At 38.6% G+C, this 27204-nt stretch overlaps 1 protein-coding gene across 5 annotated transcripts in view; it reads right to left on the bottom strand.

Moving 5' to 3' along the window:
• Positions 1-1838: 1838 nt before the first annotated feature.
• LRRC3B (leucine rich repeat containing 3B) overlaps positions 1839-27204 on the bottom strand; it is a 90118-nt gene continuing 64752 nt past the window's right edge. For 4 of the 5 annotated variants that reach the window (XM_025376575.1, XM_025376578.1, XM_025376579.1 and 1 more), the window contains one exon: positions 1839-3101. In XM_025376575.1, the coding sequence (XP_025232360.1) occupies positions 2162-2941 (780 nt within the window). In that variant the 5' untranslated portion in view covers positions 2942-3101 and the 3' untranslated portion in view covers positions 1839-2161. Of the gene's footprint in view, positions 3102-11395; positions 11468-17914; positions 18180-27204 lie in introns of those variants that run through there. The other variant, XM_025376577.1, reaches the window with a different exon arrangement.

The raw sequence follows: 27204 nt of genomic DNA, 5'->3' as shown, positions 1-27204 counted from the left end.
TGCCCTCCAGGGGGCGATAAATCTTCAACAAAGCTTCAATCTCACTGGGAAGGTGAATTCTCAATTCAGTTAGTAAAAGCAGACATTCTGGCTTCCTTCTTGCTGGGATGCAGGAATTCTCGGGCCTGTATCCTGAATTTTACATCGAGGAGTTACCCCAGGTTTCTAGACTAGATATAACACTTTTAGCAAGTCTGGTGGGGTTGGAGTGAAAAGCCCATGGCCCTGGGGTGTGTACTATGAGCAGAGCCTGGCCGCAGTACTCTGCATACCTCGCCACAGGTCCTGGATTAGCTGACCCTGATTGTCCCTTACAATAAATAAACATTTAAAGATACTATTGCTACCTAGGACCTCTAGGGCTTTCTGAGAGCAGAAATATTAGGCCCAAAGATACCCTAACTTGGGTTGGAGAAGGCTAAGTGTCTCAAAATGGCAGAGGTTCCCTCTTCCCTACATAAATCTCACAAAGGGCTATTTTTGTGGTATTAAAAAAATAAAACCATCACATAGGAGACTGCAGAACTATAGGTCTGAGGAATCAGCAACTTTAGGTAGGAAAGTTGATGAGCATAAGGCAGCACAGTGGATAAATGGTTCATAGCTTCTGGAGTTGACAGACTGGGTTTCAATGCCTGCTATTCTTACAAACTCTGTATTAATTACTTAACTCCTGTGTCTCTGACTCTCATTCACAAAAGACTATCTCATAGGGGAGTTTGTAAGGATTCATTAAGATACTCCAAAGAAAGTACTTGTTGCATAATAAGTGTTCCATAAATGCCATCAGTTCTACTATTCCTTAGTCTGGAACTGAGATCTCTACTATATAGTTCCAGCCTTATTTCTCACTTCTTTGCACAGACTCCTTCATCCCAAACACCTCCCTATATGATATCCCTCTGCTCCCTCTGCTTCTTCTATCTTCCTTGTCTACATCATCATCTTATGAGATCCCACCCAAGTTTTAAGGATTATCTGTAATGGTACCTTAAAACCAATAACTTCCACACAATTCCCTACTTCCAAGAACCAAATGTGCTTTCTCCTGTCTCTGGCCAATGACAAGGACACAATATCTTGATTGTATGACAGATGCCCAGGAGTATATATTTTTTAAAACTCATAGAACTGTGTACCTAATCTAAGAAAATTATAACTATAAACCAACTCCATAGGAATTTAATGTGAAGACCTGTCTTTGGAGACAGAAAGATTTGATTCAAATTTAAGTTCTAAGACTTTCTACCTGGTAAATCAATGAACCTCTCTTACTTGAAGTTTTTCCCTATGTAAATAGAGCAGTTGTCACTCTCTTATCTTATTGGGAGACTTTAAAGACACAATAATAACATAAAAATGCCTCTCACAGTGCTTGCAACCAGTTGATGCTACATGATTACAAGGACCTTCCTCCCTAGCATAACCATTTCTACATTTGTCAAACATGCCCCAGTCCGCCAGAAAGTAGTCTTGAGGACAGGCTATGTGCTGTCTTTTTCTTTTCCATTTTGTCCAGCATAGTGCAAAGGTACAATAAGTATTTGGATTCAATAGCTAATTATATCTATTTTTGAAGAGTAAATGCCAAAAGGCATCCTGACTTAAGCCTCTAAAGGATGCCACACTTGTGTATAACCACCTAGTAAAGTTCAGTATTTTAGAGTCTGACAGATACTTAACTCAGCCAATAATTCAGCTATGGCTCCCCAGTGTACAGTAGGGCTTAATAACACATTTTTTCATTGTGATAGTTCTTTGAGTTCATAAAGGTTGTCTGTTTTTCTTTAGAGCAAGTAGAATGACTATACTGTTTTCTTGACCAATAAGTCACTCTGTTTTCCATGGTTCAAAGTTAAGCTTTTATTTGGTTTTAAATTAAAAAAATAAATTTCATTATTAAATAGTGAGATGGATCTAACTAATGTTCATATAGTAGCTTACTCAGAAATATACCACCGGGGGTACAGTTAAGGGGTGGATCACCTAAACTAAAATTATTTGTTATGTTGTAGTGTTTGTTAAAAGTTCAGCAGTGGCATAATTCAAAAGAAATTGAAATACAAAGTTTTAAATGTTTACAATGGATGGGAGAAGTAAACCACTTATTTCTACTGCAATCGCAAACTACTTTCTTTCTCAATGCCAGTCAGTTTGGACACTATACCACAGTGCTAATATCATCAGGTTCATCTGCTTTCTTTTGCCTGCTTGGCAGGGATTTCAAGTATTCGAGGTGTCTCCGGGCATCCTCCTGATTTTGCCTCACATAATATACCACATATGAGATCACCATGGTGAACCAGCCAAACATGGTGACCAGCATGGCATAATCGGTAGTTTTTTTAGGGAGGTTACAAAGGTCAGCATCGTTGGCAGCATTGAGGAATGGTCTGCCAGCATGTTCATCCAACACGGATGTTTTACATATCACATTGTGGGCTGTCTCATGATTGGATGCCATGCTCCTCAGAACTTGCTGTAGAGTACAGTCGCAGTGCCAGGGGTTGTTGGCAATTCTGGCCCTGGCCTTCAGGTTATTGAAGGCATTTTTGTGCACACTTTGAATCCGATTGTCGGACAAGTCCAGAGTCTGCAAGGTTTCAGCCACTCCTTTGAAGGCATGCTCATCGATAAACTCAATGCCATTTTTGGACAGGTTGAGAACTCTCAGTTGATGGAGGTCCTTAAAAATTTCATTGGGAATAGATGTGATCTGATTGGAGTCCAGATACAGTAAGACTGTTTCAGGAGGAAGATCTCTAGGTATTTCCTTGAGATTTGCATTGCTACAGGTGACATTTAAACCCCCAGAGGAAGAACAAAGACAGCCCTTGGGACACATACTGGCAGAATGAAAGCACAGTATCATAAGAACAAAACTTTGTAGGAGGAGACACATGGAGAGGGAACGGGTTAACCACAGGTCTACCAGATTCATGCTGGAATGTCAGCATAATCACGAGCCCATTCCTCATTTACTCCAACAAGTGTGGTAATGGTTCCAGCCCTGTCCACACTATTGATTTCCTTCTTGCGTGGTTCAAAAGGCTGCAGCTAACACATGTGTCTCTTCATTATTTCTGTCCTTGCTTGGGCACCTAAAGGAAAGGGAAACAGATGCAATTAGCTCCTTTGCAAAGGGAGGTACATTGTAATTAAAGGTGCTCTCAGGTGTCTGGCATTCTATGTGGGTAGGGGGTTAGGTTATGTAGGTAATTTCCATCAATGCCACTAGGAATTCTCTGTGAAATGGGAGTCTCCTGTTCAAATCCCAAGTGCTGGGGGAGAGAACTGTGAATATATGAAAATACTTCTGAATTCTGTTGCCTGGTTTTCAGTTGGATAGAATGAGAACAAACACTCCCTATTTCTCTGCTGATCTCCACATCTTGGACCCCTTCTAATTCTACAGAAATAAAATTTAATTACGCCGCTCACCCTTTCTGAGACAACAGATGCATTAATGCAATTTAGTCCTGCACTTGGGCAGCAATGAGAAATAATACCAACATTTCATGGTTAATGACTATAGACAGGGATATCTGTCATGGCTTTTGAATGGATGCCCAATTTGGAATATTGTCTCTAAAGAAACATCTTACTTGAATTAAGAAAAGAATAAATGCATTCCAACCTTCACAACAAAATACTGCTAGAGGCTGACAACCAAGAACCTCCAGGATAGTTGCCTTCCTTGTGACCTCTTAAAATTACATTATACCTGGGAGGATGCTTTTAACTGAATTTCCAGAGGATCCTCTCTCTCTTTTCTAAGGACCATATCCCCACCCCAAAAAATGCTTAAATATGACACACACCTATAAGACTTTTTTATATAACAAGAGAATTAAGAAATACTGGCTTTGAAAACTTTCCCAATAAACTTCACTCTCTATGTGTTGCATATATATACTGTTAGTGTTGGCAGAGGCCACAGAAATTGCAAAATTAAGTGATATGAACAAAGTTATGAAACTTACTCGACAGCAGAGAGCAGAGATAAGAATATAAGTTAACTCTCAAAATTACCCTTTAATATAGAGAGGAAAGCACACATCTTTGGGACCAGTTCACAGAGGAGACAAGTGGATCCCAGAGAGATGAGGTTTCTTGCACAAGGTCAAACAGATTGAGATGTAGAGACAGGACTCAAGCCAAAGTCTTTGTTCTGACTCATTAATATCAAAGCCCTTTCCACTATCCACACACTCTCTTCCAATCTCATCTGCTCTATAAGTATTTAGCAAGCATTGCTTATTGTGATTTATGATGCTGTTATGTTGCAGCCCTATCTTTTATGCTATGAATACTGTGCCAAGTTGAGGACCCCATGGAGCTCAAGTGAGGGGTCCCTCTGCATTTCAAAGGGAACCCATGCCTGACTGAGAAGATTCCCTCCCAGGATCTGAGAAACAAGAAGAGCATTCACTCCTCTTACAGCAGTGAACAACACACAACTTTCTGCATGAGCAACTAATGACTTTCTGAAAACTTATCTTTTATGAAGATCCCAGATGGATAAATACAGAGAGAAATGACTCCAAATGTTACCGAACTCACAGAAGAGAAGATTAATGATTAATGTGAGCTGAAAACATAATGATCTGGATTGTTAATCATGGAAAAAATGAATTAGCAACAGCAGAATGCAGTGGATGTGCTTTTGGAAAACTGAGTCCCTTAAATACCAGAGAATGCTAAAGAGAGACCCTAAGCTTACTAAGCCCTCTATCACCAGAGCATTTCATTGACAATGAAAGTGTCCTCCCTTTCATGTTTCCCTTCAAAACTGTCTTGCATAGCACTTGGGGACTCTAGGAATCTAGATGGGAAAGAAAAAAAATAAACAGGTGTGAAAGGGAAGAGAGAAGACAGAGGAGTAGAAGGACAAGGCAATGAATTCTAGGAAAGGGGCATGAGAAAAACACAGGAGATAGAAGAAATTAATGTAATCGAAGAAAATAAAGGGAGTCCACATCAACCAAGTGATTCCACTGAGTATGTGCAACCAGCCTAAAACATGCTGAAAGATGAGAAGCCGTTTCTGGAGGACACTTCATATTTCTCTCGGGATTCATTAAAGGAGTTTGGTGTAGTAAAGTGTTCTCTATTCAGAGTACAAGCTCCATGAGGACAGAGACTTGTTTCTGCCTCTTGCAGAGACAATAGTAAGCAATTAAAAAGTAGAAAGTATACTGAGTTTGCATATCAGCTTTATTTGTTATTTTATTTTATTTTGAGATGGAGTCTTGCTCTGTTGCCCAGGCTGGAGAGCAATGGTGTGATCTCGGCTTACTGCAAATCTCTGCCTCCCGGGTTCCAGTAATTCTCCCGCCTCAGCCTCCCAAGTAGCTGGAACTACAGGCACATGCCACCATGTCCAGCTTTTTTTTTTTTTTTTTTTGTATTTTTAGTAGAGACAGGGTTTCACCATGTTGGCCAGGCTGATCTTGAACCCCTGACCTTAAGTGATCCACCTACCTTGGTCTCCCAGTGCGCTAGCATTACAGGTGTGAGCCACTGCATCGGGGCTGTATCCCAACTTTAATTCTTATTAGTAGTGGTGTTCTTGGGGATCTCATTTTCTTTATCTTTGTATAAAGATGATAAAAGCACCTAATTACAAGGTTGATTTGAGGGTTATATGAAGTAATCCATGTAAAGCACTTAGCACAGTATGAAATTGGTAGTAAAAGTTCAATGCTTCTTAGCCATAGTTACTATTATTATTATCGGATACATTCCCAACACCCAGCATAGTGCTTGGCATATCGTGAGGACTAAATAAATATCTTTTATATGAATAAAGCAACAAAATATTGAAGAGTCTAGCTATGCTTTTTATTCTCCATGGCAATTATTTTTATAAATATTTTAAACATAAACATTGGTTCATCAAATGTCTACTGGTGTTACACGGCAACATAATGGACTTAGGAAAAGTCATATGTGTTTCAGGCTCCTAGGAGATGGAAAGAAGAATGGAACTCTTCCTCAGTAGGCTTCTTTACACTTATTCAGGGTTTCTCCAGAAGGATCAGTCCAATGGTCATGGTCACATATAAGAAATGTTTAGGACACAGGTTGAGTTCTCTACTCAGATTGCAATCTTTCTTGAGATGGAATCCATCATATCCCAAATGGTCTACCTGTGAACTGGATGTAATGCTTGTTAGGAGTATAAATACAGAGCACCCCTTGCTTTCAAAGAAGTTGGACTTGAACTGAGTATTTCATTTTCTCTCTATTATGTTTGATAAAAAGAGAATAAAGTCTTCTGGGATTGGCTATATTGCTGAGCCTCTGTGAGTCAGCCTCTACAGCCATCACCCCCAACCAGAATAAAGTGACAAAAGATGCAGGATGTAGACAGCTGAGCCCTGGGATGCTGCAGTGGTTTGAGTATGTGTGTCCTTCACATTTTCTGATGTCTAAATCTAATCCCCACAGTGAAGATATTTGGAGGTGGGGTCTTTGAGAAGTGATTAGGTCATGAAAGCAGAGCCATCATGAATGGAGCTAGTGCCCTTATAAAAGAGGCCCCAGAGAATTCCTTCATCCCTTCTGCCATGTGAGGAAACAGAGAGAAGAGAGCCATCTATAAGCCAACAAACAGGACCTCACCAGAAACCAAATCTTCTGGCACCTTGATCTTGAGCTTTGCAGACTCCAGAACTGTAAGAAATAAATTTCTATTGCTTTAGCAGTGCAAATAGACTTAGACAGATGTCCAGGATGTAGACAACAAAGCCAAAGGCACCAAGTCAAGGTCATCTTCACCAGGGAGGATGGAAGAGCTGCTTTCCACTCCATGATACTGGTTCTGTAATTTCCAAAGGGATTATCAGTTTGACATTGCTTTATATTACTAGATAGGTCAACAATGCCTGTTGGAAAAAGAAGATATGAGGATATGCGCCTCAGAGAAAAAGAGGTGGATATTCTTCTGACATTGGTTATCATCCAGCAGAATACAGGGCTAAAAAGCTTGGAAGCCTAAAACTCCCTCCTGCTCTGACTGAATCACATCTATACACAAACCCCAAGCTGTAAACAAGCTATGCTGCTGGGCAAGAAGACTGCCTTCCTACTAACTTCAGAATGAGTGGTTAGAACATAAAGAAGGACCTGGGGTCACACTGGTAATGGCAAAACAACAACAGCAGTTACTGCCTGTCTTTCTGATAAGAATAAGATCTATTAAAGGGACGGACCAAGTTAAACAGCGTCTTTCCTCCCTCCTAACTCCCCCTCTGCAAATCTTGACTCACTGGACTACCCTGTCCCCATCTACTCATTCCCTTTAACTATGTCTGGGTCAAGCAGGATGCCGTAATATTTCTGGATGTGGTGTTTAAGTATTCACTGCACTCCAAAGGAGAATTATTTTATCCAGACTCATATCTCGCTCGTATTTTCTTGCCACCCAGGTTTCTGAGCATTAGCAGTTAATTCTGGGATTGGGTGGCAACCATCAAATACCATTTCCAGAAGAAAAAAAAACAGTGCATTTAACAGGGTGTTCATTCAGTGAGAAGACAGGCCATTCAGCGGCTGATTAACAACTGTCTTGCTGCTTATTTCTTTCTTTTCATCATTAAATGACAGGAACATTCAGAGATTCTAACACAAAAGCTTTTATTAACCCTTCTGAGACAACTAAGTGTATCAATTCACAGAGAAATGCCAGATACACCAGTTTCTTCCAATTATAGTCTATGCAACTCTATTACCAAACAGGAGAATTTGATTAAAAAGGAAATAGATAGCAAAACAGGAAGGGCTTTTAATTTAAAACATAAAATTCAGATCAAGGGGAAAAAACCCTCATACATTTAATTATTTTAAATTTAAAACTTCTCCATGGCAAAAAGTTAAGGTTATAAACAAAGTCAAAGAACAAATGACAAAACAAAAGGTTGATTATTTTAATACACAAAAAATCCTTTCAAAAGAATAATAAACTAATCTAATTTTAAAAATGGAGAGCTGAGCTGGGTGCAACAGTACACAATTATAGTCCCTGCTACTTATGAGGTTGAGGTGCAAGGATTATTTGAGCCCAGAAGTTTGAGTCCAGCCAGGGCAACATAGCAAGACCCTGTCTCTAAATATAAAAATAAAAAAAAAAAGAAAGAAAAAAAAGCAGAAAAGAAAAATGATGGGAAATAATATATATAAATGGCAATGCATATGATGTATACAAAATAAACTATATGAAAAGATTCTTGATTTCACTGACAGTACAATAAATTCAGGTTAAAGTACTTATCATCTAGATTAAAATTAGGCATAGTATTTAGTGTCAATAAACATGTTAAGAACAAAGCGTTCTCAAACACTTGACAAGAGGATAGATTGGTGCACTCTTGTCATATAAGCAATTTGGGACTATCTATCAAAAATTTAAAATTGAAGAATAAGCTATTGATGATATAAAGATGTCCAAAGATTACCCTAAAGAGCAGCTCAATAAAAAAGCAAATACTTATAATATAATCACATTTGTGTAGATTTTTTAAAGAAGATAAATATGCAAATATAAATATGTAATTAATATGTTTACATATGTATAGATCACTTCCAAAAGGATATGTCAGAAACTATTAGTAATGGTTAACCCCAAGTGACTAGTGGAACTGACGCGCTGCCAGGGGGAGAAGAGGAATTGCCTTTCTATTTTATCTTCTTTTGTATGGTTTTAATTCCTTATGGTATAAACGTATATTTTATTTTATAGTAAATATTTAAAATATAATGCAAAAGGACTAAGATTAGCCAAAAAATGAACCCAAATTTAATGCCTCAGAAAGCAACTATTCAGTGCATGAAAGAGTTGAACAATGGTGGCCAAGATGGCAAAGGCAAATGAAAGAACAATGAATTATTAAAAGCAGTACATGTTTCATGATGAGAGACTGAATATACAAACGGACAGTAGCCACACCATGTACAAAAATAGATTTCTGATGCACAATCTGCAGCAACCAGACCAGGAAACCAAACCACAATCTCTGTAGCAAACAACCCAAATCATCCAAGAAGCTGATTATTAACTGATAATTTTCCTAAATGTTGACCCTGCTTCCAACTTAGGACCAATTCAAGAACACCAGATATGCACCCCTAACCAATCACGTATGCTGCCCTGCTTCTAGTTAGCCCACCTCCAGCTTTCCCATGTCAACAGCCTTCAATCAGAACTCACCTGAAGCCTTCCTTTTTTCTCACTATAATGCTTTTACACTCCTCTGCCAGCCTTTGAGTCTCTCCGCCAAATGCAAGGTATGGTGGTTGCCTCTTTTGCTATAGAAAGCTCTGAATGAATAGCATTTGCTTATTCTCATTTGGGTGGTTTTTATTTATTTTCACAAAACCTAAAGTATGAGTACTTGATATCTTTAATGCAATATTTCCAAAATTAGTCTTATTGACTATCATAGAGCTTAGATATGATTTATTTATATGATCAGGTTATCTACAAAATAAGTATTGGTTGCATAAACCATCAATACGTCTAATTCCTGTGTATTTGTGATTAAAATTATTAGGAAAAGAGAGTTGGGACCTGGTTAATTCAAGCGAATAAACTGCATAGGTAATTTTTCCACTGCTGGTCTTTGGGATCATGTTTGGAGATAATAACTTCTTCATTCACATCTTTAGCACTGAGTTCTGTCATGGACTTTAGTTCTCCATTTCCATTCTCAACTGTCTACTACAGGAAGAGTTCCTCAGGGCCTCAGACTTTGCATACCCAAAAGTAAAATCATAATTTTACACTCAGCTTTACCCAACAACTTCTGCCTCCACTGTAGACCACATTTTCTTCCATCCCGATTTCTTGAAGTTTTTATTTCCATTCTCCATTCCACCTGTCCCTTGCTTTGCATTCTCATGGCCTCTTTCCTAATTCAGATCTCCAACATCCTGTTCTGAAAGAGCAAAAGTCTCCTTCCTGAATTGTTGGTGTCCAGTCTCTCTGCTTCCATTCTTCTAACGTCAGGTTAAAGTAACACTCTTAACCACATCATCCTGCAGGTCACAAAAGCCCTAATGACCCCCGATGGTTCATAACAATCTCCTTTTACAGTTGTATCTCCCGCCATGTTTTCTTACACAGACACAGAAACATGAACTCAACAAATAGCTCAATGAGGAGAAAACTGATGATGAATGGCACTTCATTCCACAGATACGAAATTTATCATAAACCAATCCAACTGAAGATCTCTACACTGTAGAATAGCTTTCCTGATTTAAAATCCAATTATAAAGATCTGGCCCATGAGTCATTTAGGTGGCCCATTAATAACAACAGCTGTGATCATTTAGTCAAGGATATGAACTGACAAGGCAGACAGATGCATGAAGAACAGAGAATATTTTCATTTAAAAGGAGGATAATCTGGTAGCAGATCCAGAACTGTTTAAGGCGAGGAACTCTTGCAATCTCCAAACTCTCCCTTCTCTAATATCCCAGCCTCTACTATATTATTTACTGTTTTCTACTTCATATTAAAGACATCACTTTACCTTCTCTACTGCTAGACCATGAGGTTCCAACAGGTGGGGTCAGTGTCTTACCCATTTTACATTCTCACATTGCCCATGGTAAGAATTTAATAAACATTTATTGAAATGAATTATAATCCATTCTCATTTCATTGTAACACAGCTATCATTTGCTTGACATTTATTACACATCAGGTATTTGTTAAATGATGAACTCATCTAGCAGGATGGTAAAACTGAAATTCTGACAAGGTTCTTGGTTAAATGAATGTAGAGTTAAAAAGTTACCATATAACTTTTTTTGGAATTAAGGGGTTAAGTTACCATATAAAGCTTGGCTGACACATGTTCTGTGAGTCAACGTGTCCTTGCCCACTTTGAAAGTAAAAAGGTCAAGAGGTACCTATCTTGTCACCTTCCCAAGGAAAGGAGAAAGTTTATTACATGACCCCTGGAGTTGGGAGGCAGAGTGTCTTGGAAAAAGAACTAGGTTAACCTGTTGTTTGGAGATGCAGTTGGGTGATGTTTCGATGTTGGGGTGAGCCTACACTCCCAGAGTTTGTCAATAAGGAATGGGAAACTATTTCCTATAGGTCAAATGAGGTCACTAGAGGGGAAGAGATTTTCCAGGAGCAAGCATCTAGAGTCCTATTTCACTGTCCCATAAGATTCCTTCGTAGAACAGAAGGACTCCAGCAACACAAAACTGTAGCATAGACACTTAGATTTTGAGCCAGTGGCCACCTGAAATGAATCCACTGTCAGAGTCAGGGTAGCCACATGGCGGGAGAGCATGAAAGCCTCAGGAGAAAGAGACCTGAATCCTCTCATCCTATTAATTCTACCTCCTGAGCAGCTGCCACCCAGTCATGCTCACCTCGGGGTGGGGTGGAATGGAAGGCAGAGAAGAGAAATCAAGCCACTTACTAAATCCTCTTTCCCTTTGAGCCTGAAACAAAGGGAAGGGGAGAACAGTTAAATAATAAATGAAATTCAGGGTTTTTAAAATCTCTTAAGCTAGACATTTAAATGATCATTTTTAATTTTTATTTTCGTTTAAATTAACTGAGTTTGTAACTTAAAATAATATTAGGATAATCTATTATCTAGGGGTAAGTACAACATTATGGGGCTTACTAATTTGCATTCAGAGACTAGAAGAGAATGATCAAGAGGATAGAAATTAAAGGAACAGTAGAGGCAAGAAGGAAAGTTTCACTTTATGCTGGTTACGCATGTATCACCTCACCACAATTCTCACAAAACCCCTAAAAGGTAGCAATTGCAACCCTTGTACAGATGAACAAATTGAGGCTTAAAGAGGTTATATAACCCATTTATGGTAACAAGTGCTAAATTACACAGGCAAGAGCTTAACTGAAGTCCTTTGGCTTCCAGAGCACGTGTGATCAAACATGGCACCATACACCATTTTACAGCTAAACTATACTTTTTTCCTTCCAAACTGACTCCACTAAGATAGGAAACAAGGACCAAGATGGATTTTTAAATTAAAGGAAGTATACTTCCAAGTCAAAAGCTCTAAAATTATCCATTTGCCTTACATTTGTGAACTACTTTAGAAGCTTGTGGGGCAAGTTCACATGCATGCTCTCATTTGATTATCTCTAAACAGCGCTGTCAAATACACATAGTGGACATTATTAGTCTCTATGTTAATACAGTAGAGGAACTCATAAAATGGAGACTCCTCAAAGCCACACAGCTGGTTAGCAGAAGGAAAGAACCTGCATCTCAGATATCCCCCAGAACAGGTCTCATTTAACATGCGTTGGTTTCTATATCTCTTTTCCTGGCTACTTTTTTATATGAATGTCTATAAACACAAATGCTGAGTTTCAAATGCCTAACCAGCCCTCTGTGACCTCTTTCTGCCAAGTTGGGAAAATCAAAGAGGGAGACAACCCCTTCTCCTGTTAGAATTTCTTAAAGGCCACTCTGATATAAAACTTTTATCAAAATCACACGAAATCCATTTGTTCTAGATCTCAGTCAATTAAGGCACTGCTTTTCTACTTTTGAAATCTATTTCACAAGATAAATCTTCAAGCAAACCCTCAGTATATTGGGAAAGAACTGACTCTTCTGAACACATTAACTCCTTCCTACAAGATCTAGTGCTTATAGATCTTCAGAGTGGATTTAAAGTTTTTCCTACCAATGAATTCACTGGAAAAACAAACAAATACATTTTTTAAAACCCACTTTTTATGAACCCAGCATTTATCCCTCTGTGGGTACTGAGCACAGCATAAAGATACCACGATGTCTCTCCTAACATCCATATTTATTATGCAACATGCTGCAAGTTTGTAGGGAGATTGAGTGGGAATCTATCCATCTTGGTTTCTTTCTGTTTCTCTACTATTATTTCACAGCAAGTGCTTATGACATTTACAACGTGAGAGCTTTGCAAACTTTTAACATCTAATCTACATAAATGTAGGCTCTCCAAGATTCACCAGAGTCCAGGATAACTTGAAAGCTTCCTTTAGAAAGCCCTTACTTATGCGGAATTCAGTTGTACTTCTGAGTAGGATGAGTGTCACAATTTTTTTTTAAACATATCCTGCTTAACCCTGCATTATCCTTCTTACACAAGATGCTGTAATAATATTCACTGGGTTGGTGGGAAAAACACAGGATTGAGATCCAAAATGAAGACTCAGAAACTGGATTCAAACCTCAGCTTCCCAAGGAAGGAATTTCAGGAATTTAGCACAACATTCGTACTTCCATCCCTTAGTTGCCCTAGGACTATCATCAATAATATCCACCTCAATGGTCTCACAGTTACAAGGAGACAATAAAATATATGTGAAATGTGCTTCAAAAACTGTCAATGACCATTCAAAGATGATTAGGTTTAACTTTTAATTATTTTCCTAAAATATAAGATCATTCTGTTTTGAGGGTTTCACATTTCTTTTTCTTAAGTATAACCAATTAGGAAATGATTCTCACATCACATACAATATTCATGCCAATATATATTTAACCCAAATCTAATCAAGAGGAAGGCATCAGACCAATTCACAACTTGAGGTATTTTACTAATCTGGACTTTTTGAAATTTCACTGAAGAAAAACAAGAAAAACAAAAAGCAAAAATAAAAAGAAATAAAAAAAATTACAATAAAACACAGGCTTTAGAACTGTTCTATATTAAAGAGAAGAGATGTTGCAAACTGAAGACAATGCAAGAGATCAACTTCTGGATTTAAAGGAAATCCTACAAAGGGACATTATTGGAACAACTGGGGGAAATTTGAATGTACACTGTATGTAAGGTATTATTGCATCAAATTTACACATCTTGAAATTTATCCTGATATGAGTAGAATGGAGGCAGTTGTTGTTCTTAGGAGGCACATACTGAAGTATTTTGGGGTAAAGTGTCTTAACAACTGCAACTGTCAAATTATTCAGTGAAAACGAAATATATCTGCCTATACAGAGTGAGAAACAGTGGTGGAAAAAATTTAACAATTTTTAAAGGGAGAGTGATGGATATACAAGTGTTCATTGTACCAATTTTTCAAGTTGTCTTAACGTTTCAAATTTTTCAAATAAAAATTTGGGGTAGGGGAGATTCCACACCTTAAAATCAAGGGGGAAGATTTAGTGATGCAAAAAAGTCTAAGGAATCCTAGATAGAGTAAGGCTTATCCCCTCAGAGTGACACAAAATAGAAACCCCAGGTGAAATGAGCAGTGATTCTCATCTGCAATTGCATTTCATGAACTCCAGGACTCCATTTCACTGCCATATGAGACATGTGCAAGGTGTTCTTGGTTTTAATTGGCCAATATGGCCACTAACTCATTGTATGGTTTCTCTATCCTAGTTTTCTCATCTGAACATGAGGGTAATAAAAGTTCCACCTCACAAGGGTGAGATGGGGATTAAATGAGACAACACATGTAAAACATTTAGAAGATCTGTTGTTACAAGGTACACTCTCAGTCAGAGTTACTACTACCACTCCTAGTACTACTGCCACCACCACCACCATCATCATCTTACACTGATGTCTGCTATGGCAATGTGGAGCCTTCACCATCTTTTTTTTTTTTTTTTTTTTTTAATTCTTTGAGACGGAGTCTGGCTCTGTCACCCAGGCTGGAGTGCAGAGGCCTGATCTCAGCTCACTGCAAGTTCCGCCTCCCGGGTTCACGCCATTCTCCTGCCTCAGCCTCCGGAGTAGCTGGGACTACAGGTGCCCGCCACCACGCCCGGCTAATTTTTTGTAGTTTTAGTAGAGACGGGGTTTCACCGTGTTAGCCAGGATGGTCTCGATCTCCTGACCTCATGATCCGCCCGCCTCGGCCTCCCAAAGTGCTGGGATTACAGGCGTGAGCCACCGCGCCCGGCCGGAGCCTTCACCATCTTACACCTTGTCTTCTCTCTGCTATGACAATGTTTCTAAAGAGTCAATAATTTCATTTTACCAACTTTTTCATGTTATTCCAAGAGGGATCCACGTTCAGAGACACAGCTAAATCAGAATCATAGAATGGTAAAGAAAGTGAACCACATAATGAAGGAAGAGGATGAAGGGCATAATTCTGATGGTGGCTAACATTTTGTGGGCACCTTCTATGTACAAGGCACTGGGCCAAATGCTTTACTTCAAAAATAGAAAGAAATTTTGCTCCCATGATGCTTATACCTAGAGTCTTTGAGTATCTGATTTAAATGCTAAAATGTGAGGGTTTGGGGGTGATATTTAGATGAGATTTTGTACTTTAAGTTGATGCTGTAATGAGTTGAGAATTTTGGAGGATGTCTGAATATGATTAATATATTTTGCATGGAGGATGGAGGTAAATCTTTGGGAATCAGAAGGTAGATTGTGATAAGCCAAAAAATGGTCCAAAAATATCTAAGTCCTGATCATTGGAACCTGTGAATGCTACCTTTTATGGAAAAAGAATCTTTGCAGATGTGATTAAATTAAGGATCTTGAGATGGAGAGATTATCCTGGATTATCTGGATGAGCCCTAAATGTAATTTTGAGTGTTCTTATCAAAAGGATGCAGAGGGAGATCTAACACAGAAGAAAAGGCAATGTAACAACTAAGGAAGGATTGAAGTGATATGGCCACAAGTCAAGAAGTGCTGACAAGCTACCAGAAGCTAAAAGTTGCAAGCAATGTATTGTCCTTTATAGCCTTTGCAGGTAGTGTTGCCTTACCCAAAAAATCGATTTTTTTGTCCATTGAAACTTATTTCAGACTCTACCTCCGGAACTATAAGAAAATAGATGTGTGTTATTTTTAGCCACCGAGATTGTGGCAATTTACTACAGAAGCTATAGGAAACTAATACAGTAGTAAATGGAGAATAGAACTTGAAGTCAATTGCATCTGACTCCCCATTACGAGTTTTTGCTGCAACTAAGTACCTCGCTTAACTGAGTTTTCTGGCAGCTAAAGAAAGAAAACAAAATCATCAAATTACAAAATGGTTATTATCTAAAACAGTCAAAACGATTAGTTATTAGCAGAGATAAAATTTTTTCAGATTTTATCATTTTCAAAAAATCCTAGGAAAGAGCTGCCAGAGAACATAATGGACAACGTCTTTAAGATTTCACTGATGATGCAGATACATGCTTCTTTGACCTTAGGCATACAGTGAAGTCATTGATGTGTACAAGACTTTCTAAGCCATAGAAAGTTAAATTATGATCTAGGGATGATTTTTACTAGAGGTAAGGATAAAACCAGGATGAGATAGAAATGTGGTGGAACAGGATAGTTAGTATGTCCCTTACAGTGGGGGGCCCACAGAATGTATTGTACAAAGACACGTCTAACAGTGAAAAGCAGTGCTAGTGACAATTGTGCTGGGACAACAGGTTCAAGAAGGAACAGTCCCAGGCAAAATGGAACATGTAGTCACCTCACTTAAAAACAGCATTCTTAAGAGTTAGGAGACAGTTTGATCAAATTTACAGAATGCCATTTTAAAAGAATATGTCAATCCCCGAGACTAAAACAAATCTCCATACACAGCTCACAGTCTTCCTAGACATCCACAGAGATTAGCCCCTATAGGCTATTAATTTAAAATTTTACAAATAGCGTTAAAAAACATTTGAACTTTAAAAAAATGCATGATTCATACATGTAACCCATCAAATACTTTGTTCTTCCACGCCTTATACGTGTATATACACATCATTTTACAGTTGCCATGTTAGCATAAGTAACAATTTTGCGTTTCTATCTTTTTCAGGGTTGTAAATTGTCATGACCTTCATCATTTTAATGCCTACATGGTACCCCAGTGAATGGGGTTATATGTTAGATCTATTTACACATTATTCTTTTGTTAGATATTTAGGTTGTCTCCTATGATTTGCTATCACAAATAATGGGAATAAAATTATTCCATTCCTGGTCTACATCATTGAAAGAGCCAGCTGATAACAAAATGGGAATACCTTTAAAATGAGAAAAGTTTCGTTACATCTGTGTCCTTGGCATCAAAGTTAAACTATGCAGAGCTGTTCCATGGGAAGGTAATAGCCTGAGGAGGCTGAAATGCCCTCTCCTGGTTTTGGCCATTGTAGATTTTGGACATAAAGGCATCTGATGAGAACCATTGTCTCAGTCCTTTTGCTCCCTTGTTAGAACAGAGCAGACCAGAAAGTCAGGGTCCAATTTTTTGGTCAAAAATATATATTTAAACACACATGTTTATCTACAGACACTATAACATTTCTTAGAAATAGTCCCCTATGTTTCCTAAGAAGAGACATTGGGGAAAAGTAATGCCCTTTATGTGTTTTCTATTAAAAACATAACTGTGCAAAGACATGTATATAAAACTGGTTTTTTCAAACTGTCTTTTTGTTACAGCAAAAAAGAAAAATAAAGAAGTATTTTTTTAAAAAATAGAATTAATTTAAATATTTGTCATAAATAGATTGATTAAATAAATATGGCACATCAACAAAATGAATGAAGCAATCTGCAAATCCTGATAAAAAGATGTCAAATACACATCATTGAGAGAAAAATTTGAATGTGTAATCCCATCTGTGTAAGGCAGAACAGAAGCATCTACACACATACACACACACACACACACACACAAAAGCTTTTAAAGTTGTGGAAAAACAAGAACAAATTGGTAGTAGTTTACCTTTAGGGGAGAGTTCTGGAGGTTGATAATATTAAGGATAATTTTTACTTTTTACCTTACACCATTTTCTATAGTCGTAATTTTTCACCATGTGCATAATCATAATAATAACTAAGCGACAAACAAAGAGATTGGCCAGGAGGCATTGACAGACAACCTATTTCCTGTTAAGTGCTATGGTAGATATGAAAGTATATGAGACATAGTACCTCTTCTTACCAGTGGAGCCACCCTGGACCGTTTAAACTTTCTTAGTCTCAACAAAATGTACAGAAATCATCCGGAACCTGAAGCTAGATAAAATCAAGTTCAACTTTCATTTCTGATACCAGCTAGGAGGTCTTGGACAAGCCAACTAATTGTTCCAAGTTTCAGTTTCCTCAACTGGAACTAAGAATAATGCTTATTTCATGGAGTTCTGATGTGGTTCTGATAATGACTGTCTCATAGTAGATGCTCGGCAAATATTATTAGCTCTGAATACAACTTCAAAGGGATCAGAATCACATTAACATTTTCCAGGGGTTCTATGGAAAATAGTTGTCTGAGAATTCTACAAATGAATATTATGAAGTCGTAAGTCTGAAAAACACTCTTTCTGAGACTCACAATGGATACCAGCCTGTTAAAGGTTCTGATAGTTGCAGTAAAGTATTTATTAACCCAGATTTTCCCAAATATGTTTGGCTCCTTGCTGAAGGCCTCCCCAGGTCTTCTTATTTTTATAGTGAAATCACCAGTAGAATAAAACATTGCTATTAATAAATTAATACATTCAGATTTAAATGGATAACTTTTAATACTACCTCTACTACTACAATTACTACTACTAATACACTCACACTTTACCTAAATATTCTGGAAGAGTATGAGGTGACAAGTTTTGCAAATGAGGATTCTAGTTGCACTCGATCACTGTCAGGTTGCATAATATTACCATAGAGAAACACCCACCACCCACTAATGTCTATTGCAGGCAGAGAAGAAAAAATTAATAATCAATAGTTATCACCAAGGGTTATTTTTTGTTTTATTAAAGAAATGTCCCTAGACTTAAACTAGACATACTTATAAGTAAATGAAGATGAATGGACTATTGTGTTTCAATTTTATCCTCTGCTGTTCCCTCATCTTCAGATACCACTTTTCGTTTTGAAAAGATTATTTGATACTATTACCCTTAAAGGCTTTGAAAACCTTATAAAGCTGTAGTTTTTTAAAAGACTTTGTAATTAGGCATACCTAAGTTTGTCTAACTTTGTCATTCAGCCTCTTAGTAGTTACTAGTTACTGCTAGTAATTTGAACTTAATCAGTTTCATGATTTTTAGGGCATGTTACTTAACACTGGACCTCAACGTTTTCATCTATAAAATTGGCATGATGATATCTATTTCACATGGTTTGATAGATTGCTTCCAAAACTGAATTCCATGATTCCTCATCTTGTATTATCCATGGTCTTTGGCAATGCGACCTTAAAGCTCCTTAAATCGACAGGTGGAGCCTATTTTCCCATTCTTTAAATATAGTCTAGATTGGGACTGTTGAGGCAGATGTGAGATTGATGAGGCAGATGTGACACTATGCCAGTTCGGATCCTAGGCTTCTCCAAAAGGTATTGCATGTTCCTGCTCTTGCTCTGAGAACCCTGCCCAGCCGTCATGTGAACAAGCCCTGGCTAGCCTGCTGGATGTTAAGAAATCATATAAAGGAGAAGCCTGTTGTTCTAGCTGAGGTATCCCAAGCCTAGAGCCAGCCACTCTCCAAACATATAGGAAAACCAGCCTGATCGTTAGAGCCAGCTACCTGATCTGCAGCTGACCGTAGGCTAATGAGCCAAGACTAGAAGAACCACCAAGCTACTCATGGATTTGTGAGCAATAATAAATGCCACTGAATTTGTAAATACTTGTTATGTGGAGAAAGCTAACTGATGCACATGGCTATTTTATCAATTAAGTAAGTTAACATATTTATATTTATGTTTTTATCACAAACCCTGATACTTGTTTCACACATACGCACTAACAACTAATAGAATAGTATGCTTTTTAATAAAAGCATAGTAGAAACCTCATTTTAAAGTATTGTAATGGCTCAATGCTGAAGGACACAGCAGTTCCATTGTCATTAGATACCAAATTGTTTAATTCTATTTGCTGACCGTGACAGTCAATAATGTTCTAAGTTGTTATGGTAACTTTCAAGCAGCTGAGAAAAACTGATACACAGATGAAAGCTATCCATGCACTTCTAAGGTTTAATCTGAATAAAAAATTTAAATATTGTTTGTTCACATATCCCCGGTGTCTAGCACAGTTCCGGGTGTGGAATTAGTGCTCTATTAGTGTAGTGCAGGGGTTAAGACCAGGGACTCAGAAGTCAGACTATCTGAGTCTAAACCCCAGTTTCCATATTAACCTTGCCTTACCTCAGTTTCTCCATCTGTAAAATGAGTATAACAGCAGTACTTATTTCTTCTATTGGTAGAAAGGACTAAGTGATATTCTTTAGGCAAAATACTTAGAATGAGACCTGGCAGAGTGAGTGCAAAATAAGTATTAGCTATTTCTCTTTGTTGAGTGATTTTTTTTTTTAAACAAACTCTTGGAAATAGAGCCTGTGTGGCATATAGTCATCTTAGTGGACATGTGTGGATAGCCATCCTAGTACCTGTTGATTCTCTGCAGCTCTCAGAAGCTCTCTTGCAAACACAAAGACAAACATCAAAGAGAAAACTACAAAGGAAACAAAGATTCTAGAGATTCAGTGAAGAATTTAAATGACATGTCTCAGTAATTCTGATGAAACAGAACTGACATAAATAACATTCTGTTAATTCAGGAGTATTACCAGCATGTGGAGAGTATAAGGTTCTCACCCAATATTATGTCTGCAAAAGGCTTCCATCAAATGGAGCCCACTCCCCATTATCCATGACTGAAGAGTAGGCTATCAAGAGTGCTCTCCCCCATTTCATTTTGGCCATTGATTCCCCAACAAACCTTGTCCAGAACTGTGGCATCATGCAAATTCTCACTGAATTATTCAGACTAATGACCTAAAACCGACACCTGGATGCTGATTTCAATTAGAGATGGATGGAGAAGTTATTTTCACACAACACTTATCCTTCCTTCCCGTTTTTATTTCCTAATCACGAAGTCAAAAATCTGGTTACAGAGTCAGTGAGGTGGGTAAGCAGCTTGGAGTTGAGATAGATTACACACATGAAGCATAAAATAGAAAGCCAAATTTTCAAGAATCATCTCAAAACAAAGTTGCTCTTGTGAATCTCATCATTTTTCTTTTCCAGAACCACTGTGCATCAAATCAAATGGAATAACTATCCCTCCAATTTCTTGGTAGAAGTAAAGTGGTGTATAAATTATCCATAACCTTCATATAATTTCCCCTTGATTTCAGATTTAGATTCTCCATTCTCTTAAGCATTCTAATGTAAATTTTCAAATTTCATCTTCTCAGTGACCACATGGGGATCATGTAAGGTCAAGTTGTCCTCATTTAATTTATCCTGTCATACATATATATAAACACACACATTCATATACATACATACATGTATATGTATGTATATAAAAGCTTAAGTCCTCATTCCTTAAAGAAAATGACAGAATGGAAAAACCAACCAACTAATATTTGTAGAACAATGAAGTCATACAAAAAGTTGCCTAAATACTACCAATGGAAATGTAATTCTAACAGTAAGATAATCAGATAGGCTGCCTCCTGTTTACCTAATTATGCCAATAGATAACTAGGCAACCCCTTTAAACCAATTACTTGGATATAGCCTAGAAATGTTCTTGCCTCTCTGTTATCACATGAACAGTTTATCTTCTCAGTTAGACATAGATTTTTTCCAACCAAGAGAAATCTTCCTTTCATAGTAAGGAAACTCCCAAGAACAAAAAAGAAAATCAGAACTGAGATTACCACCCATCTTTTCTATACTGTGCAGTTCGTTGAAGTTCCACAGAGAAATAATGTTGCTCTGAGTTGATTTTCCTCTGGGAAGCACCCGGAAAAATTAACAGCTACCTAGGGACTTAGCTTTTGTCAACAATGAATCAAATAAAACTTTCCAAACCCATTTAATTGTCTGCATGATGCAGTAAGACTTTCCCTATCTCCTTGCTCAGACATAATGCATCAATTTAAATAAAACCAGATTGGCATTCTCCAACCTAGTATTTATTCTCTCTTGGTGAACCAGCTGGCAGGTAAGATTAGTAAAGACAGGAGGAATCCATGCAGGCAAAACTAAGAAAGTCAAGCAGAGGAGAGACAGCCATTTCCAGAACAACATAATGTAAATCTTCATCTAGCCTTCTTTAGATACTTGCACAATCTTTTAAAAATAGACATCATCATATTAACATGAAGTCACAAATTTCACTGCATCTGGGGTGGTTTCAGGAATCATAACCAAATTGCTACTACATCAAACCAATTTTTATCCATATTCAGCTCAACAAACCTGTGTTTGGTCAGGTATGCCCATGTTTTACATTTTTACCATGCCTATGGCTTTTGCTTTGTGCAGAGTCATAGCATGTAAGAGGAGGAAGGTGATGGGGAACCAAGTGGGGTCTCCTCAATTCCCTGATTTAGTAACATTCAGTCTAAGCAGAGGCACAATCCACCCTGAGCATTCCCTCCTCTTTGTCCTTCCAATTCACCAACACCAAAAGTCACAGATGGGAGGACTGGACAGAGCAGAGTAAAACACCCATGTGTGGGTGGGCCTGTGGACCATTTGACTGTTACAGCTGTGGGCATCCCAGAGCTACTTTGGAGCAAATAATACAGTCTGTGCTCAGAACATGTTTGCTCAATGAAGATCTGGATGGCTGAAAAGATGGTGGAAGCCTCTCGAGAACCTAAAAGTCCCGGGGGTGGGCCACTGTACCCTTAACAATGCAGATTTGGCCACCTCTTTATGGAAGTCCATATGGAAATGGAGAAAGAGCAGGAGAGAGAGTGAGACACTAATTACCAGCTCCTCCTTGCACAATCAGGTTCAAAACAAAAGGAGAGAGCCTCTCACTTTGGAGAAATGGAAACAACAGTATCTAATTCATGAAACCTAAAATCTGGAAAGATCAAGAAGATGATACCGCTACTCTCCCAGAAAGCCACCCAGGGATGGCCACTGTCAGCGGGAGGTCAGATTCCATGAGAAGGTCACCATTGTTTAACATGTCAGGACTGGTCTTGGCATCCCAGATGCACTGTTATTGAGCCTGTGATGCTAGCCTGGTCTACAAGTTTGAGAAACATCTAGTCAAAACATGAAGGTAAAATATTTACAAAGAGTGAGAGTCAGGGAGAGACTGAATCTGTACTAAGTAAATATTTCACTTTAAATGTACCAGTATTTCTCTCTTTTCCCCTACTTTGTCTCCAACTTAGAAGGAAAGACATCATTATCAACCCTTAGGGAGGTGGAGCATCTGAGAGTCTATAAGGGCTCCTCATGCTCAGCTGCTGGAACTCCCTGGAGTCTAGGAAACATCACAGGTCTGCAGACACTGAGGTCTCTCCACCTGTGGAAGGTGGCACTCATAATGGGTTATGGGATAACTGAGGCCTTGATGACGTTAAAAGTTGATTCTTCTACTTTGCAGGTAGTAGATTCTTATCTGTTTGGGGATCTAGGCACATCTGTTTACAACTGACCAACAATTATTTGTGGAAATGCTGTTCTTGTCATTCTACAGCCACAAACGAAAGTGGTGAAAAATTGTACTCTAGGCAGTGATTATGGGGGTGAGATGGTGATATGGTTTGGATCTGTGTCCCCACTTAAATCTCATTTTCAACTGTAATCCTCAGTGTTGGAGGTGGGGCCTGGTGGGAGGTGATAGGAACACAGGGGAGGATCTTTCATGAATGGTTTAGCACCATCCCCTTGGTGCTGCTCTCATGATGGGTTCTCACGATATCTGGTTGTTTAAAAGTGTGTGGCATCTCCCTCTCTTTCTTCCTGCTCTGGCCATGTAAGATGTGCCTGATTCCCCTTTGCTTTGTGCCATGATTGAAAGCTTCCCAAGGCCTCCCCAGAAGCTGAGCAGATGCCAGCATCATGCTTCCTGTATAGCCTGAAGAACCATGAACAAATTAAACTTCTTTTCATTATAAATTACCCAGTCTCAGGTATGTTTTATAGCAATCCTGGAATAGGCTAATGCAGATGGAAACAGTCATTATTTTTTATTGGTGCTGGCAAATATTCCCTGACCAAGTCAAGCTTTTACCCTTGGCACAAAGCAGCAGCAAATATTATTTTTTCTGTGGTTCTCTATTTAAAATGTGTGCCTGCTCTTCTGTGTAAGGGAGCATTCTTTTCTGCTGACCAGAAAAGTAAAGATGCCCAGATGTCTAGAAAGAGCTGTGGATGTATTTTAATTATTTTTTACTCAACATAATTTATGGGTCCACATCTGGATATATCTTTGTAGGTTCATCCCTTTTCTATTAATCTGTTATCATAAAACTTCCATGTTATGTCCTCCTGTGTGCATGAGGATACCTGAGCCACCTTCTGATGTAACCAAGATGGAAGCTTCAATGAAGTGTCTTTATATCACCAAAGCAAGGAGGAATCTGACAAAAGTCTTCCCAGAGGCTACTTGTGAAGCATGTCCTTGTTTGGTGGTTCCATCCAGTGGCTGCTGTGGAATGAGATAAAGCTGCAGGAAGCAGAGGAGCCAAGGCTAATTCTTCCTTATTCAAACTATGGATTATCTCAACCCTTGATACTCTTCCCATTCCATCTATCTCCTGAGTCCTGGGTCATTTTCATTGCTCATTATCACCAGCACCAGAGGGAAGACAGAGGAAATGAAGGAAGTTGAAATTCAAATGAATAGATTCTACCACTTGTTAGCAGCTCAGCTCACAAGTACACCAAGGGAGGAGGCTGCAGCTCTTCTGTGGGTTTCAATTCTCCTTGCTATTCTTGTACCCCATGCTGCCAGGCAATATCGAGTGGGCTGTATGGAAACGATCTCTGGGATGAAAAAAGAAGTGGGGGTAGCTCCCTCTAACAGTAGCTTCTTCAAAGAAAAGAAAAAGCAATTATATGCTCAGCGGCAGCATGCCACACAGAGAAGCCCAAATTTTATTAAACAAACTCATATTTGGAAGCATACTATACCCTCAGAACTAGAGAGAAAGGAATGCTGAGAACATATTTAGAGCAATTATAATGCAGAGGATACACTGATTGTCATAGCAGCAAACATTTTAAATAAAGAGGACATTTCCTTAAAAGATTATGCTAAGGACAGCAAAAGCAGAAGCAAGCAAAGGCTGTATTAAAATCCAGAAGAAAAATGCATTAAGACCTTTAAAACCACTGTTACCAACACAGGTAGAATGGCAGGGAGTGAATAGAACCCTGGAGCAAATGGAATCGTCTTTTTCTCCCTGCACTTAAAAGATAAGAAAGGGTTGGACTATAGTCCCCAGTGCCCTGTCCTGCTCTCAATGGTGGACATTGTGAGGTACCACCTAGATGACCCTGCAACAAAGGGCTTGCCCCAGCTTCTGGGAGTGTAGGTTGCAGAGAGTTTTCAATTAGTGACCGCTTCAGGGATTGTCTCTGTGGCAGAGAGACACTTTGCCTTCCAGAAACAGCCCACATCCGATGACTGACCAGTGGGGGAGGATGAAGGTCTGGCTCCCTCAGCCTAATATGGGACAGCCCTGAAGGACCATTCTAGAGCCAGAGCTGGCTGTGAGGTTGGCTGAGGCTGTCGTTGGTTCTGCATCACAGCTCATCTTCTCCTTCTTGCCATTCCTTCCCACCCCATTCACAAATGTTGATCGCAAGGGTACTCCTTAATAAACCTCTTGCATGCCAAATCCCATCTCGGTCTTCTTCCCTAGGATCTTAACATGCAACAGTTAATAGTCACTAATCTTTGCCCACTCTGGCTTTTTTCTTTTCTTAACACTTTTTTTTCTGAGCTGAATATGTACTTTTGTGAATGAGGTTGGTATATATCCCAAGAAGTTAAGTTATGTAACACATCAAAGAAGAAATGCAGGTAGGCTGGTGGGGGATGCCAAAGAGAAAAAGGCTATGAATGATCCAAATGGAAACTGAATAAAAAGATTGGGCTTCAAATTAAATATTTAAACAAGCAGGGTTGAAGTTACCATAAGGAGCATGGAAAATTAAGAAATAACCATTTACTGGCCGGGCATGGTGGCTCATGCCTGTAATCCCAGCACTTTGGGAGGTCAAAGTGGGCAGATCACGAGGTCAGGAGATGGAGATCATCCTGGCTAACATGATGAAACCCCATCTCTACTAAAAAATACAAAAAATTAGCTGGGCGAGGTGGCGGGCACCTGTAGTCCCAGCTACTCGGGAGGCTGAGGCAGGAGAATGGCGTGAACCTGGGAGGCGGAGCTTGCAGTGAGCTGAGATCTGGCCACTGCACTCCAGTCTGGGTGACAGAGCGAGACTCCGTCTCAAAGGGGGGGGAAAAAAGGACTAAGCCTAAGAACTTAGTATTTTCTATCTGAGAGAGCTATTTCCATTAGAATCTTAGAGAATGTTTGCCACCAGAAAAAGATATCATAACTGAGAGACTGGACTAAGTTATCAGAGGAGCATATCTGGGCATGTCCCCCCACTGAACCACTAAATGGGACACAGTATTTAAACCCCAAGTCGAGAGGAGGAAAGCAGGCAACTTGCTCAGTTAATGGAGATTCATGAAACTAAGATCCTTCTGAATTATTGTATATGAAATTTCCATCAATTGCACTGCCTAAGTAAATTAAGGTATAGTCATAAAATAGTAATAGTAAATAGTTTTTTTTTAAAAATGAGGTATATAGATATATATACACATATATATATGAGTGAAGCTTGTATAGATTTGAAGTATATATGTGAATATATATATAGAGAGAGAGAGCGAGAGAGAGAGAGGGGGAGTCTACTATGTCTTAATATTAAAAGAAAAAAAATGCCAGTTGCAAAACAGTCTGTGTTGTGGCATAATTCCATTTTAATTAGCAAATATCTGTATGGCATTATGTACTACTCTGATATCTTCACAATGACTAACTTATTTAATACTCATAACCATTTTTTGAGTTATTTACAATCATTATCCCCATTTTCCAGATGAAAAAAAAGAAGTACTGAGGCACACTGAAATTAGTTCCTCCAAGGTCACAGAGCTGGTAGGTGACTAAGCCAGAATTTGAACCCATGCAGAATCCATGCTAACCACTACATCGGACCTTCTCTCACTATTATCATGGCTGTGCAAACAAAAAGCATATCAAGTCAATTGAAGTTCTCTCTCTTGCCCTCTGTCTCACCACACTGAAGCTGGCTCTTGCAAAGAGGAAGTATCCTGATATCGCCTTACATCTGAATGGTGTCTTAGGGTTTATAATGTACCTTTACAGAAGTGGACTCATCATTACTATACTTTGCAAAATTTTCAGTTCTTC

This window comes from Theropithecus gelada, chromosome 2 (genome assembly GCF_003255815.1).
Source record: "Theropithecus gelada isolate Dixy chromosome 2, Tgel_1.0, whole genome shotgun sequence".
NCBI classification, from domain to species: Eukaryota; Metazoa; Chordata; class Mammalia; order Primates; family Cercopithecidae; genus Theropithecus; species Theropithecus gelada.
The sequence above is the reverse complement of the archived record's forward strand: the minus strand, read 5'-3'. Positions and strand labels throughout refer to the sequence as shown.